Below are 16,074 nucleotides of genomic sequence, written 5' to 3'. Positions count from 1 at the left end.
CTCTCAGATGAGCCAACCCGAACCAGAGACTTTTCATCTCCTGTCGGCTTTCCCCCAATATTCAGTTTAAAAGCTGCTCTGCCACCTTTTTGATTTTAAGTGCCAGCAGCCTGGTTCCTTCTCGGGACAAGTGGAGACCGTCTCGCCTGTACAGCTCCCTCTTGTTCCAAAAAGTATCCCAGTGCCTAACAAACCTGAACCCTTCCCCCCTACACCATCGTCTCATCCACGCATTGAGACTCCTGATCTCTGCCTGTCTCTCCGGCCCTGCGCGTGGAACAGGTAACACTTCTGAGAAGGCTACCTTGGAGGTCCTGGACCTAAGTTTCCTGCCCAGCAGCCTAAATTTCTCCTCCAGGACCTCACGACTGCATTTCCCCACATCGTTGGTGCCGACATGCACCACGACCACTGGCTCCTCCCCAGCACTATCTACCAGCCTATCTAAAACACGCGTAATGTCCGCTACCTTCGCACCAGGCAGGCAAGTCACCATACGGTCAGTACGCGGGTTCGCCACCCAGCTGTCTACCTGCCTAAGGATCGAATCACCCACTACCAAGAGCCCCCCTCCCACCCTGCTCAGGGATGGTTCCTTGGTGCAAAAGGAGAGCCGCTCACCAGCTGGGGAAGAGGTCCCTTCTGAGGGCACATTCCCCTTATCCTCAGCATGGTGCCCTGTTTCCCCTAGACCCTCATGCTCCCTGACAGCAGCGGGGCTGCCAGATCCAGAGTGGGACGAAGCTAACAAGTCCCCGAGAGTCTTTTCTGTGTGCCTAGCTGACTGTCTCTGCTTCTCCAGGTCAGCCACCTTGGCCTCAAGGGAGCACACACGTTCCCTGAGAACCAGGAGCTCCTTGCACCGAGGACACACCCAAGACTTCTGCCCAGTGGGCAGATAGTCATACATGTGACACTCCGTGCAAAACACTGGATAGCCCCCAACCCCGCCTCTGCCAAGGTGTTTCCTTAAATAGAGGCCTCCCCCAGCAGAGGTCAGGCAGCAGCTATTCAAATTCAAATTCACCCAGGCACTCGATCACAGGCAAAACAATGCCCCTTCCACTTCCTCTCAATTACAGGCAATCCCAGTCAAATAATGCCCGTTCCTCTCCCACACTCAATCAGCCAGGACTCTGCAAGAACTCTAAGTGCTTCCACACACTGCTAAACACAGTTTTCCCACAAAATATCCTTAGCTGAATTCTCTCAGCTGAAAGCAAGTAAAAGAAACCCACTCACCTCTCTCACAGCTCTCTCTCCTGCTCCTGCTCAGAGCTCAGCTGGTCTCACTATCAAAGAAGTGATTCAACCCCTTTGTTTAAACAAGCCCCAAATTTCCCCCCCATGGGATTTTAAATCTCAAAAATAGTTTAAACAAGACTATGGGGGAGCCCTTTGTCCTTGAGCATCTTCACTGATCTGGTAGCAATGAAAGGTTCTTTAGAACAAAGCAGGTGTTTCTTTCATTCTAAAATCAAAGTTTACAATTATTTGTAGTGGATGGGAATGTGGAGTCTTTCCCTCATAAACAGGTAGGGGTGTGCATTTGGGTCTACCTGAGCCAAATATAGTTTGGTATCCCAAATGTATCTGGGTTTTCTCAGGAAAATGGAGGGAGGGGGAATCCTGAGAAAATCCCTGATATATAACGGAAATTTTGGGTAGATCTGAAAACAGCTGAGAGAAAAACCTCTCAGCTGTTTGTCAGGCAGGCTTATGCAGTCCCTTTAAATTTTAAAGAGATCGCAGAAGTCAGCCAAAGGATCAATGCACATTGGTGTCATTTTACGGACCTCATCTGCTTGCAGCTGTGCTCCCCCTTCTCTTTTTTTACATTGATTGTTGTGCTCTTTCTGTTCTTTTGGAAGCCTAGTGAGACTGGGAAAGGGGCTTTCCCCCTCCGCCAGCTGTGCAGCAATGTTCCCTCTAAGCTCCACAATGCTGAGAGCAGAAATTTTACTTCATGAGTGAAAAAAGCTAGTAGCATTAAAGTTGTGAGCAAGTCTACATAGACCTTTAAAACCTTGAGTGGTCTGGGACCAGTGTATCTGTGGGACTGTCTCCTCTGTTATGTCCCCGGGAGAGCATACGCTTTGCTTAGAGTAATCTGCTGGTGATCCCTGGCCCCAAAGATATCTGGCTGTCCTCAACCAGAGCCAGGCCTTTTTTGGCCCTGGCTCTGACTTGGTGGAACTCTCTGCCAACTTCCATCAGGGCTCTGCAGGACATAATGCAATTCTGCAGGGCCTGTAAGGCAGAGATGTTCCGCCAGGCTTTTGCTTGAGGACAGCAACAGTTTTCTATCATAGCTGGCACCCTCTTCTTTTTTTCTACCTCACCTGCTTCAGCCTCCTCCTTAACCTGCCCATGAGATGGAAGAACCACAGGTTTTAAATTATAGACGCCATCTGAAGATGGTGTAATTTGGACTAATTGATAGTTGATTTTAATTTGTATTTTTGTATGTTTTAATCTGTTGTAAATCGCCCAGAGCCCTGTGTACTCAGGGATGGGGCAATTCAGAAATTCGATAGATAATAATAATAATAATAATAATAAATAAACTAGATTTCTTTTAAATTATATTTAAACTATATTTTAAGAATAATTTAAACTTTATAAGAGAAAATAGAATTAAGTCAAATTTCACCCACCCCTTTCCACTATATTTATAGGCTTGTCTTCTGGAGAACAGGTCTACCCGCCCCAGTCCATTATATTGGTATACCTGGCCTTCGGAGAACAGGTCTACCTGCTCCAGTCCACTATATTGGTAGACCTGGTCTCTGGAGAACAGCGTGTGCCCTGCCCGATGCATGGGAGTCATTACAAATTGGGAGAGTCCCAGCACCACCATGGACGACACTAGGTCCGCTGCCTGACTGGAAGCCGCATCATCGGCATGGACATTGAAATCACTCAAGACTAATGGTCTAGGTGTTCCAGTGCCTAGCGTGATACAGCTTCCATCAGGGACAGCAGGCTATTGGCCAGTGTGCTAGGCAGTCGGTACACCAGCCAAATTGCCAAACTCTCCTCGGCCTCCCACACCAGACCGACACACTTGATACCCGTGATCTCCAGCGGCAGGAGCGCCCTGAGGGAGTAAGCCTTCCGGATTAAAATAGCCCCTCCCGCCCACCCCTAGCCCGTTATTGGTGTAGGACCGAGAACCCAGGAGGGGCAAGCTGGGAGAGTGCTACTGTCTCACTGTCCCTCATCCAGGTCTCGGTCATGCACACCAGGTCTACTTTCTGTTCCAGCAGGAAGTCCCAGGGGACTGTGGTCTTATTATTTATAGACCTGGTGTTGCACAGCACCAATGTTGGAGGGGGGTTATCTCTCCTAGCCCCACTGCTGACAACCTTTGGGATGGGTCACAGATTGGAAGGGCGCCGAGCCATTCTGTTTCTCTGTGTCCTTCCCTTGACACTCTGCCTGTACCCACCACTATACTTTCCACTCCCCAGGAGCACCGGAATCTGTGCCCATGCATTGCTGCACCAACCAGTCTCCACGTTAGACCATTAGTGGGATAGATAAAATACTCCCCTATGTGCGCGCTAGTAGCAAGCTGCTGCTCCTGGTACTGTTATGATCATATAAATTCAATATCCTGTAAGATTGTTACAAATTGTCATCTTTACCCCCTCCCTCCAGGCTAACCCAGACATGTCCCCTGCAGAAAATCTGGGGAGTGTGAGGCAACCCGGATACTAACTGTGTCACCCATTGCTGAGGGACACCTACTCATCCTCCCCCTCCTTGGTTGGCCCATGACACAGCTGGGGAGGGCAGCAGAGTCCAGAGACCACCCATGCACCCCCCAAAAAATGCCGGGCCATCCTTGTTTTACCTAGGTGCATTCTCCATGTTGCAGCCAGGGAAGGCAGGGGAGTCTGGGAACCACCCCAGAGACACTTCCAAGACATTATTTTGTGCTTTGCAAAAGGAGATACTTTCCCCAAGAAGCACAACTACATTTTGTGACTCTATGTGGCTGTATGATATCCAATACATCTAGTGTACATTCCTTATCACATAGTTATTGGTGAGCAAGACAATTATCCTCCACCATACTTTTTAAAGATTTGAATTCCAGATAGAGAAGAGAAACAAAGTGATTTCCCTACGATTCTTGAACTATTTTATGAACCACTACTTTCAGTTGTACTTTCATTTCTTCAGGGGTTTCAGAATTCATTGACTAATATGCTGCTTGAAAACTCTTATGAAGGTGTGCATATAGTCAGATTTCCCCGTAAAAGTAGTAAGCAGCAGAATATTCTCTCATTATGATATCAAGGTATTGTGATATTGTTACTGAAAAGCAAGACTTCAGAATTTATTTTTAGTTATTTACTTCTGTTATCCCTTGCCCTTCTCCCCAGTGGGGACCCAAAGTGGCTTACATAATTTTCCTGCCTTCCATTTTATCCTCACAACAACCCTGCAAGGTAGGTTAGGCTGAGTGTTTGTGATTGGCTCAAGATTACTCACCAAGGTTCCATGGCAGAGTGGAGATCAAACCTGGGTCCCTTAGCTCTTAGTCCAACACTCTAAATACCATACCACACTTAGTACAACATGCTTTGGAAAGCTCACTGGAAAATTCTTGGCGTATTCAAAATGTTGTAAAATATTTGACAGCATAGGCTATAGAAACTGATAGTGCTCCAGTAACCAGAGTTGACTTTAATGGACTTCGAAGGGTGTAAATCTGTTTAGGATAACACTATATTGCATTAATACATTGACACTCCTCTTTCTGGTTCAACCAATACACTCATTATTTGGAGTCAAGGCAGGGCCTGTCCCCTCCCATGCATATTCTTGGGAAACTCCTCTTCATAGTCTGAGAAATACTGTAGTAGAGTATACCATATTTAATAACTATTCTTGGGATTGCCAAACCCCAGTCAAATAACAGTAGTCTAAAGTTCTGCACTTACCAGTTTCAGCTGTTCTGACGAACAATTGGGCAGATGACTGATTTCCATGACCAAGATGGGTGAATGCCCTTACAGAAATATTATAGAGAGTGTATGGGGTCAAGCCATTTAAAGAAAAACTTGTTCCTGTAGTGTTTTTAATAATTAAAGCAGCTGAGCTGTCATATATAACTTCATAATGTGTTATAATCCCATTAGGCTTTTCTGGGGGTGACCATCTTAAGCTTATTTCTGTTGCAGTCACTTCTAATATCTTGACATTCTGGGGTGGAGAATCTGGTTCTGTAAGTCAGAAAACATTTAAAAATGTTTGTGAAGGTTATATTTAAGGGATTTCTATTCACCCTTGCTTTGAGTCTTTTTTTAAAAAGTCATGGGAAATCACAGATCTTCCAGGTCATATCTATATCAGCCCTAAGTATCAAAGTGTACTCTAAAGTATAGTCTATAGAGATGTTTTTGAGCGGAGGACTCATTTCTGAGTTTTAAACAAAGAGCTATCCCATTTCTGCAAGGGATTGAATTTGGGACACTTCTGTATGCCTCTGTCACTGAGCTATGGTAGTTCCTCAAACATATACTCTTCTACTGTAAGGCCAGTGGTCTAGCTGACTCAGTATTTCTAACCTTCCAGCATATACTTACAGGAAGGTGTTCAAAACCATAAAATTTATTGGCAATGAAACAAACAGGAATTTTTAATATGAGCTCAGAAACATTCCATTTTACACAAGCGGACAGAGTTTACTTATCGCCCCCCGGGCCGAAAATCATGAGACAGACAACTGTTTGAATTCAAACAAGGACCACTTTATTAACTGTTTAATTGCAGAATAAATCAACAGCAAGGGAACTAAGTGGGAGCAGAACAGGCCCGGCAGGTGTCAAGCCAGCCAACCTCCTTACCTACAGGTATGGGCAAGTCACTAGCCCCGGTCTAGGGCCAAACCTTTGGCCCGCGACTGGCAGCCCAGAGCACAGGTCACCCCACCCAGGAGTGCCTACCCCCAAAGCCCTACAGCCTCAGGGAGGAGCTTACCCAAGAGGCTCCCTGAGGTGGTCAACATTCCTAGCCCTAAGCCCTACAGCCCTGGGGCCATTCCTGATTACCCCCTGGTCCCAAAACGGAATTGGCTGAAAGTGATTACCGGTTCTGCTTTCATTTATTTCCCACCCTACTCTGCCAAAGTGACCAACTAATTAATGGCCAACACCCAGTGCCCGAATAGATTCCCCCTATGTTCATTGTAAGGTAGGCGAAAAAACACGCTCATCTACCAGCCAATCACGATGAGTGTGAAAAAATTCCTACCCGGCCCCAACAAGCGACCAGCACCAGCCTATACAGAACACAGGGCGGGTGGTTGGGCCGAGCACGAGGTGACAACTGACACGGGCAGGAACGGGGCTGAGCCTATAACAGCCGGCCCCGCCCACCCGGCGCTGCCACAGTCAGTGTCGCAGCACAGCTGTCTGTCTCCCTTTCCTCCGGGAGACGAAGCTGCCCATGTGCTCAATCAGTGTTGCTGATAGCACACGAGCCTCATCGCCCCCCGAGCCAGAAATTATGAGACAGACAACTGTTTGAATTCAAACAAGGGCCACTTTATTAACTGTTTAATTGCTGAATAAATCAATAGCAAGGGAACTAAGTGGGAGCAGAACAGGCCCGGCAGGTGTCAAGCCAGCCAACCTCTTTGCCTACAGGTATGGGCAAGTCACTAGCCCCGGCCTAGGGCCAAACCTTTGGCCCGCAACCGGCAGCCCAGCGCACAGGTCACCGCCCAGGAGCGCTTACCCCCGAAGCCCAACAGCCTGAGGGAGGAGCTTACCTGAAAGGCTCCCTGAAGTGGTCAACATTCCCAGCCCTAAGCCCTACAGCCCTGGGGCAATTCCTGATGACCCCTGGTCCCAAACCGGAACTGGCACAAGGCGACAACTGACACGGGCGGGAACAAGGTTGAGCCTATAACGGTCAGCCCCGCCCACCCGGCGCTGCAACAGTCAGTGTCACAGCACAGCTGTCTGTCTCCCTTTCCTCTGGGAGGCGAAGCAGCCCGTGTACTCAATCAGCGTTGCCGATAGCACATGAGCCTCATTCTTATCATTTGACTACATTAATATGTCACTACAAATTTAAAATAGTTACAAGGATTAATTACCAAAGGCATAACAAATAATAATATCAATATGAAAACCATGCTCACCATCTTCAGGTGTTGTTACAAAAATATCATTTTCTTCAGAAAGAGCACTTTCTCCTACAGTAGTAGAAGCTGCTACTCTCATCTTATAATTTGTATACTTCCTCAAACCTGGAAAGAGTAAAAAAACCCTATAGACAATCCACTGTTATGAGTATAATTGCACAGTTTCTATTCATTTCAACGGGGATCAAGCAGAAGATGTTCCCAGGGATTCTGCTTCGGAGGTTCTTTCTACAGGTCCATATTTTCATGTGGTTTAAGAATAAAACATATAATCTTTGAAGAAATTACAAGTGGAAACATATAGAACATACAGTACATTTTTTCCTTAAAAGGGAATTTAGTCTAGTATGCTGAGCTTCTTTGGAAAAAATTGGTTTTAACTTGCATTTTTATGGCCCAGAATCCAAAATGCTACTGGGACAGAGCCAGTAGGCTGCTGTCCAAGAAACACAGGGTCAATGCTTGCTTAGAATGAAGAACAAGGTGAATGAATCTTAGGATCCTGGTCATGGTCTTGAATGGTTACAGAAAATTTAGTAGGATCAGGTGGACATCAACATTCCAGGGGAGGGGGGATTTTACTACTGAAATGAAAATGGCAATGATAGAACAACTTGACACAATGAAATTCTACATAAGTGCACTGAAATATCCCAACTACAACAAAAATGGAAGTTTAGGAGGTCCAGGTCTCTGTAGCTGTGCCAGACAATGAATGGCAATAGGACCACTGCTTTAAAAAAGTTTCATTTCCTAATGCATGCAGACAGCAAAGATGCAGAAAGATAGAAATAACTACATTTCTGTACAATTCAAACAAATTTGCATAGTTACCATTACATTTTTTAAAAAAACCTAGACTCCTACCTGTAATCAAGATGCTGTTATTTGACGTTGTCATCTGGAAAGCTTTATTTGTATCCAGCTCCATTGCATAAACAGTGTAATGTATTATTTTCCCATTGGGGTTTAGTGGAATATCCCAATACAACAAAACAGAGGATGAGCTAATATTTTTATAATTTATATTTTCTACAGAGCTTGGAACTGCAGAACAAAAACAAGCCATTTAATATGGGTGGAGGAATTAAACCACTAGAAATCTGCAGAGAAATAAAGAGCTGCCAGCATGAAATTATTTCAGTCATAAAATTTTACCTTGTTCACTTGTCCTGGCAATGAGAATAGCTGGTGGTCCTTCTCCAATGATAGTAAAAGCAGACACAGCAACTGAATATTGAGTAAAAGGCTGGAGTTCCTTTACAAGATATGACAGCTGCTTAACTGAAAGGTTGATGGTATCACTTGTCAATGCTATACATTTTTTAAAAGAAAAGTTTGTTAATTTACCAGTATATTAAATAGTCAGCACCAAATTATTGCCACACTGATCAGCACCAAAGCAAATGATTAATTTTTTTTCTTATAAAGCAGAAACAATTATTTGAAAAGGACAAAGTCTAATGTTGGGTAGGATAGAAAATTGAACCATATGTATTACAGAGTATACAATGAGAATGAAAAACAAGAGTCTCAAAATGTTTCCATTCTTATAATGTAGTCATTGGTTTAAGAATATGTTCACTTAATTTTCACAATGTAAATGGAATATGTATGTATGTCAGTAAAAAGTCAGTAGCATTAAATCAAGAAGACTGGCTGTGTTTTTAAAAGTAACCCAACATTCTGGTTTCATTTACAGCTGACCTTCAATGGAACGTAAATAAAATCAGAATGTGGCCTTCTGCCTTTTGTTCAATGCCTTCACTCTAAAAATTTGGAAAGGCATTTTAAGCCTGTATCTGTCAGCCAAGCCTTATTTAATGGGTCATAAATATCCATACTTAGCAAAGAAAAATGCACCATTGATAATGCTGTGTGAGTGTGCTAATGACCTCACTGTGACACAGGGTCATCTCCACCTGTTTGTTGCTCCATGTAGCAGATTTGTAACTTTTTGACCTACTTCCCTCGTGACATCTGAAAACCTATTAGTCAAAGCTCATGGAGAAATTAAGGTCTGCACAGAACATGGAGATATGTTAATCTCCAATCACACCTGCCTTGGCAACTGTAATAACTGGATTGTCTATGGAGCTTCTCTAATGGCTCTGGCATCTTCTTTCTCTAGGAAGAAGGTCAACTGGGTAACAAGAGGCTAGCAGTGTCTGCTTGTGTGGCACTTCTCATTTGTTCCTAATGCAGTTTGTAGGTCAAAAAAATCTGATTTTAGCAAATGACCCATTAATAATTTGGCTAAACTCTGTGCTAAAGATCACATATGTAATAACGCCCTTTTGAATTATCGGGCAAGGTATAGGCAAAATAACAACCACAACACTTACCAGAAGCTGAATGTAATTCTGAAACCCCATTGGAATCTGGTAAATTATCACTGGATATACTTGTAAATCTTACTGGTGAGAGTGAGTTCATTGTTGGAAAGCTATCAGATGAACCTTCATATAACTCATTTGCAGCCTGTATTTTATTCCACATGAAAGGTGATGGTGTGTTGTCATTTATCATATCTAGATCCACAGTTTCAATAAAATTCTAAAAATGAAAACCAAAGAAATTAGAAAAACTCTTTGGATAAAGTCCTGTAATTTCCCAATATTTATATTACAATGAGGAACCAGAGGTAATATGGATGCCAATTAATAGTAACTAATTTAAAATCAAAGCACCTTAATTTTTCCTGTAAGAACTGTATCTTCAAGAATCTCTCCTGTGTCTTCAAGTGCTACTTTTACTCTGTACTGAGTGATGATTCCATTTGGTTGCTGTGGTTTCTTCCAAGCAATTCTGATAAAGGTTGCTGCTACCTCTGCTACATGCAAATCAAATACAGGTCCTGGGACTGGAACACAATGCATATGATATGAACTAAACATTGCAACAAATGCTTAAATTCTTCTGTCAAGTACTGTGTTGAGATACAGACTGGTTATACCAGGTAACAGGAAATAGCTGTGCAAAAAATCAGGAATCTGGAAGTTTTAACATTTGCATTAGCATCAGAATATAAGGTCTCTCTAAGAGAGTTGCCAGAGTTTGAATCTTGACATATAATTATATGGACAATATTTTTATTTATCAAATTTATACCCCATCAATTTATGCTTCACCACACAATGCTATGGTGCACAGAGTTGTATATGTCAAAGGTACACCATTAGCAGCTTTTAAAAAAAGTTAGCCAGAATGTATCCTGCTATACAAGCTTGTTAAGTTGCATCCCCATTCTATAAATTTACAATCCAAGTATTAGTTTAAGCTGATGTAGATATATCCTGTCACTGTGCATTCACCAAAATGACTTCTTATCCTGAAAGTATTTCACTCTTTTGTACCCAATTAATGCCTCATTTTACTTAATTTTGTGATACAATACAGTGATAAACATTGCTGCTGTAGTGTTGGTAAGGGTAGTCACTGTTTTGTGAGAGTAATACTAACTTAATTTCATTAACATGATAAATAATGTCACCTCACAGCTCCAAAAAGTTACACAAAACTATTACACCAGTAGAATGGCTATTGCTGAAGGAACATTTCGTTCCAGTGGAGCTAATCATGACTATCAGAAAACTTTGGCGTTAAACAGATGTCAGCCTTTTTGTAAGCCACTCACCTCTTTGCCCAAGAGGCTAACAATATCTGTCTGACAGACCCATTTTCCAACAAAAGCATATGCACTCCAGTAGTTATACATACAGATAAAAGAAAACTCCCAAGTTCTGTCATGATAGCCTTGTTCAGACGTTTAAAATAATGTATGTTATACACATGTATAGGGAAGTCCACATTATCAAACATTTGTATATACAGTCAAATATAATCAGTGAGCCCCAAAATACACGTACATGAATACATGTAGGCACCTCCTTGTGAAAGAAGGTATGCTTTCTGCAGTATTGCCAAGGATGGTATACACTTGTACACTCATTACAACTCCCTGAAAACATTTGGCTATACTTGTCTACATCTAGGGACAGAGGTAGTTGTCACAACACTGCTCCCTTCATGTTCATAGAGTGTGCATGACTGAAAAGGGCTTCTATCCACTCCAGAGTGAAAAGGAAATGGACAAGTGCTGCACTTGGGAACAGTGTGGCTAAGGAGTCAAAAATCTGTCCTGTATTTCCAGTGCTTATACAAGTCACAAGAACTATTCAGGGATGCTGGTAGGGCTGTCAGCCCCCTAGTGGGGGCAGGGGATTGCCTGATTTTAGAACCCTCCCCCTGCTTTGTAAAAATTAGGCAGTGGGAGAAAAATGGCAACCGCTGTAGCCTTACCTTCCTCCTAGTCTCTATGTTACCACAGAGTGGAAGGCCAGAGTGTCATAGCCGCTGGAGGACTAGAGCTGTCTTACCCACTAGGGCACAGCTTCTCAGACTGGCTCCAAGGAGTAGGCACCCCACCCTCCTGCTTAGCAGCTCGGCAGCCAGTTGTAAACATGCCCCCATGCTCCCAGCAACCCTCATTCCAGTTGGGTTGGGGAGCTGCTGTGTTGCTGATATCCCTTCCCCCAAATTGTGGTTGGCTCTTTTTGAGTGTGTAAATAAACATTCCAAGCATGGACGAATGTTTGATCACAGTGGAGAACAGAAAGGTGAGAGGCATTCTTGATGAGATTTTGAAGGATGTATTAACTGATAAACTGCCTCGCACTTGCACACAGCCTGTCAGCAGCAACTTCTGCAGACCTTTGTGGTTGAGTACTTATTGAGAACATATGGGGTGCCTTTGCCCTTAAGAAAAAGAGCCTCTTTTCCAGAATGGGAAGTAAGAGAGGGCATGGCCGGTCAGGCAGGGAGTAGTCTCCTGACTCTGCTTTGCTCTGTGAGTACAGTGTGAGTGTTTAAGTGTTTATTTTATGTGCTCCTCAACTGGGCTGGGGAGCATCCCAGCTGTGTGTTCTTGGTCTTGTGAAGACTGTAATGTTTGGTTTAGTCTTATCTGCTTTATTGCCTTTCTCCTTTGACATCTTCGGCAGCCCAGTATTCAGCTTAGTTATGGTATGTGCTGGCTGGGACGGCTGGGGCATTTTGAGATCTGTCTTAACTTTAAAAACCTTGTTAAAACTTGTCATCTAGTTTTATTTGTTAGCCCTGTTTAACTGAGTTAATTATCCTGCTACTCTTTTCTTCCTTTTTTCATTTCTTAAGATATAGCAGGTTTTTCTCACAACAACCATACCAAACCAACTACTTCAACCCTGTAACAGCTGGGGGGGGGGGTGTACAGGAAAAGTCCAGAAATTTTGATAGGAATGGTATGTTTGTGAAAAGGGAGTGAGATTCTATTGCATGATGGATATATTGGCTTCTAGGTGACATTTAAACATACTTCTTAGTCTCTGGTGTTACAAATGTAGCACTGCAAAGATTTAATGTCAAACTCATTTGTTATGAGGGCTGGATCTGACATAAATGAGACCTTGTTGGGCTGGGCCACGTCTGTCATAAAATGTAATGCCAGGTAGCGGAGATATAAACTTTTTAAAGGACACAAACACAAAGGCTTTTTTTAACTTAAAATAAAGACATGCTTAAAACATTAGCACTCTTGCAATATTTTGTTTATTTAAGTGTCTGATAACTGACACCTCTTGTTCTGAATTATTGCATCAAAATGTCTGTGCTGTAGCAATCTTGAGTATGCTGTTCAGATTTCCAGTTTGTGGATCAGCAATGGTGGTCGTTCTCCCCAGACCTCAGGGGAGCGGCCTATACACTAGCAGTATGGAGGGGTGCTACCTCAAGTAGCACTCACATGGAGCCTTTGCGATAGGCTCCAGGCCAGAGGGCTTTTGAGGGGCAGCCTCTTCGACGGTTCAATGCCGGAGAATTGAGGCTTCCCTCCGCCCTGACGGTCCCGCCGCTGTGTGGCCCTCGGGCACAAGCTCATTCGACTGGGACAAGTGCTGGAGATTGAGCGGAATATCGATTACTGTGAGCGAGGTCAGAGAAATGACCGACAATGAACGTGAGTTCAAAATAAACGGAATATTTTAAAAGCGAATTACCACCACCACCACCCGTGGGAAAAGCGGAGCACAAAGAGGGGTACCTCTTATGTGAATGGACAGATAAGCATAACGAAGGGGCAGGGGGGAAACAAGCAGCAATTTTGTTTTGAGAGACTTACCTGAGTGCTAACATTGTGGCGATGATTTTTCGAGTCTGCAAGAAGCGGTTTGGAATTGTAAACAATCGTATAAAATGGCGGCCTCGCAAAGAAAGTTTAAAACAAAACCAGTGGGTAGTCAGAGCCCAAAACCGGAAGAGGGAGCAGACGTCATGAAAATGTTAGCGGATATGCTCAAGCCGGTGATGGAACAACTCAATAGTATTAACCAGCAACTGACTTCCCTGAATCAAAACTTCGCATCCAAGCAGCTCCAACTGGCAGAAACAGTGAAGAAGGTGGAGCATACGACTGAGATAATTAAAGAGATAGACACCACAAATAAGAAAATGAAGAAAAGAATGGGGGAAGTTGAAGCAAAACAAAACTTCCAAGAAAACCGTTTGTTACAGCTACAAATGGAAAAAGCCAATATGATTCTCAGATTCCAGGGAGTTCCTGAATCGGAAAAGGAGGATCTGAGGAAGTTGCTCAGCAAGAATTGACTCCATTTTTAAAGCCAAAGAATTTTTGAGACGTCAGTTGGGACCGGAGGAAGAATCCAAAGAGGAAGAATCGAAATCAAGTGACTCCGCTACCTCTGGAACGGATGAGGACTCTGCTGTAGAAACGGGTGCAGGCGCAATGAAAGTTACTTATGATTTCAGAGACAGAAAACCAAAGTAAAGGCAGAAGGACTCTGAAAATTTCCTTTTGAAGCAAATAACAAGAAGATGCTCAGAAAGTTCTCTCACAACAACTAACATACTAACATTGAAGCCGAGACAAACAAGAACTCTACAAGTATATTGTTGTACTAACACTTTTATTAATAACACTTAGATTAACACGGATATGATCTCCTCCTCTTGGGTTTTAGTATAGTGTGGTTATCTATCCTTTATCCTTAGATGTAGTCCCCTTCCCTTATGTTTTCTTTGTAGTTTTGTAGTCTTATATAAAAATAATAAAAAATATCCCTCCGGGAATTTTTTTTTTAAAAAAGCAGCCAGTGGATAGGGACAGATTCTGAGTGACACACCAGGGCACCAACCAATTCCGGAGCGTGTGGAATGTTCTAGAGAAGTGCCACCACCATTCGGCTTTTATATATAAGGGAGATAATTGTGTGGGCCATAGACAACTTGTTAACCAGGTGCTAATTAACATTTAAAATATAAATACACCTACTTTTTTAGTTGCATTTGCAAACTGGCTGTCCAAAGACAAATATAAATATAATGTATGAAGCATTATCTGGCTCATTAGCAAAAAGAGAACTTACCTCCTGCAGGAGTGAAAACAGTGAGGTTTGCCTTTGGACCTACCCCAGCACTTGTTTCAGCAGCAACAAAAACATCATATGTTGTAAATGGTATTAGATTATTAAAAGTAAACTTGAGATCTTTTGTGCTGTTATCCAAAATATGACCTGAAACAAACAAACAAACACTTTTAAAACACTTGTTCTACATACTATTTATTCAACTACTTTTAATGGGCATTGAAAGAAAAAGCTGTAGTGTTTTTTAATAAGCTTTATTACAAGTATTTGTAAAAAATAAAAGCTAATTATACCTATTTATTTAGCTGTAATGTGTCTTCATTATTTCTTTTAGTTATTCTTTCTGTCATGCAAATGGGGAATGAGGTAGTATAGGAGGATTGTGGAGCAGGACTCCATGCTACAGTGATGGTATGGGAGGTCAGAACTGGAGTCAGATGACGACTGGGGTGTACATGTGTGCTAAATGAGAACATGTAGATTATATTCAGGGACACTAGGTATACACTGAGACTTCTTATTTCAACAGCATCACATACTCTTTTCATAGTAACTGGCATGCTGTCATATTTCTCTTTGCTGCTGAAGGAAATGCAGCTAATTTAAGATTAAATACCAAAGTTTTCACCACAAATATTGGTACAATGGACAAATTTCTCAAATCCAGTCAAATAACTTCATTAACTCAAAGGGCAACTATAGACACTGTGGTTGTTTCCAATCTAATTTTTAAAAGTTGAAAAGAGAAAAAGGTAAACAGAATTATGTTGACACTGACTTACCAAATGGTCCATATAATTCAACTCTGTAGCTAAACTTTCCAGTAATGATGGTTGGTGGCTCCCAAGAAACTGAGAAAGATTTTCCTGTAATGTTGCCTTTGACAAAATTTTGAGGTGGATCTTCTGGAACTAAAGTAAAGATAATTTTAGTAAGACCAAAAAATAAAGTTCCTGAAGTACCAAAGTCTATATTTATTTCCTCACAAGTGCTACTTCATTTATATAAATGTCTTAGGACTTTTCATAAATATAAAATAATTGAACAATATAACCTAGAAAAGCACAGTGGCAGGATAGAAAAAAAAAACTACAAATATATTTAGGGTTGTGTCCTATGGAACTTTTCTAGGGATGCCAACCTCCAGGTGGGAATCAAAATACAACAACCGGAGATACACAGTGAGAAGTAGCCATCAAAACAAAACTGTGTACAAAATAACTCCCCAAAAATAATCAAAAAGATAGCATTAATACAAAAGGAATATTTTACAGTCCCAAAACATCTAATCCATAATATAAGTACAAACATCCACACAGAACAAGGCTTAAGCGTATTCTGTGTGAACGCTGAAGATTGTGGCTACAGCTGTATACAGCTGGGTGGATGTTTATACTTATATTATGGATTAGATGTTTTGAGACTATAAAATATTCTTTTTGTATTAATGCTATCTTTTTATTATTTTTGGTGAGTTATTTTGTACAC

The 16,074-nt window shown here is 42.3% G+C and overlaps 1 protein-coding gene across 1 annotated transcript in view; it reads right to left on the bottom strand.

Annotated features, from left to right (window-relative positions):
• Positions 1 to 16,074, bottom strand: part of PTPRQ (protein tyrosine phosphatase, receptor type Q) — a 204,611-nt gene that overhangs the window by 133,451 nt on the left and 55,086 nt on the right. Inside the window, exons 21-28 of the mRNA XM_015407447.1 lie at positions 15,369 to 15,497; positions 14,587 to 14,733; positions 9,856 to 10,028; positions 9,511 to 9,721; positions 8,324 to 8,479; positions 8,033 to 8,212; positions 7,163 to 7,270; positions 4,956 to 5,237 (exon numbers count right to left, since the gene is read on the bottom strand). Of these exons, the coding sequence (XP_015262933.1) occupies positions 4,956 to 5,237; positions 7,163 to 7,270; positions 8,033 to 8,212; positions 8,324 to 8,479; positions 9,511 to 9,721; positions 9,856 to 10,028; positions 14,587 to 14,733; positions 15,369 to 15,497 (1,386 nt within the window). The remainder of the gene's footprint in view (positions 1 to 4,955; positions 5,238 to 7,162; positions 7,271 to 8,032; positions 8,213 to 8,323; positions 8,480 to 9,510; positions 9,722 to 9,855; positions 10,029 to 14,586; positions 14,734 to 15,368; positions 15,498 to 16,074) is intronic.

This window comes from Gekko japonicus, unplaced genomic scaffold, assembly GCF_001447785.1.
Source record: "Gekko japonicus isolate JY-2015 unplaced genomic scaffold, Gekko_japonicus_V1.1 scaffold525, whole genome shotgun sequence".
Classification (NCBI taxonomy): Eukaryota; Metazoa; Chordata; class Lepidosauria; order Squamata; family Gekkonidae; genus Gekko; species Gekko japonicus.
This window is presented reverse-complemented; position numbering and strand designations above follow the sequence as displayed.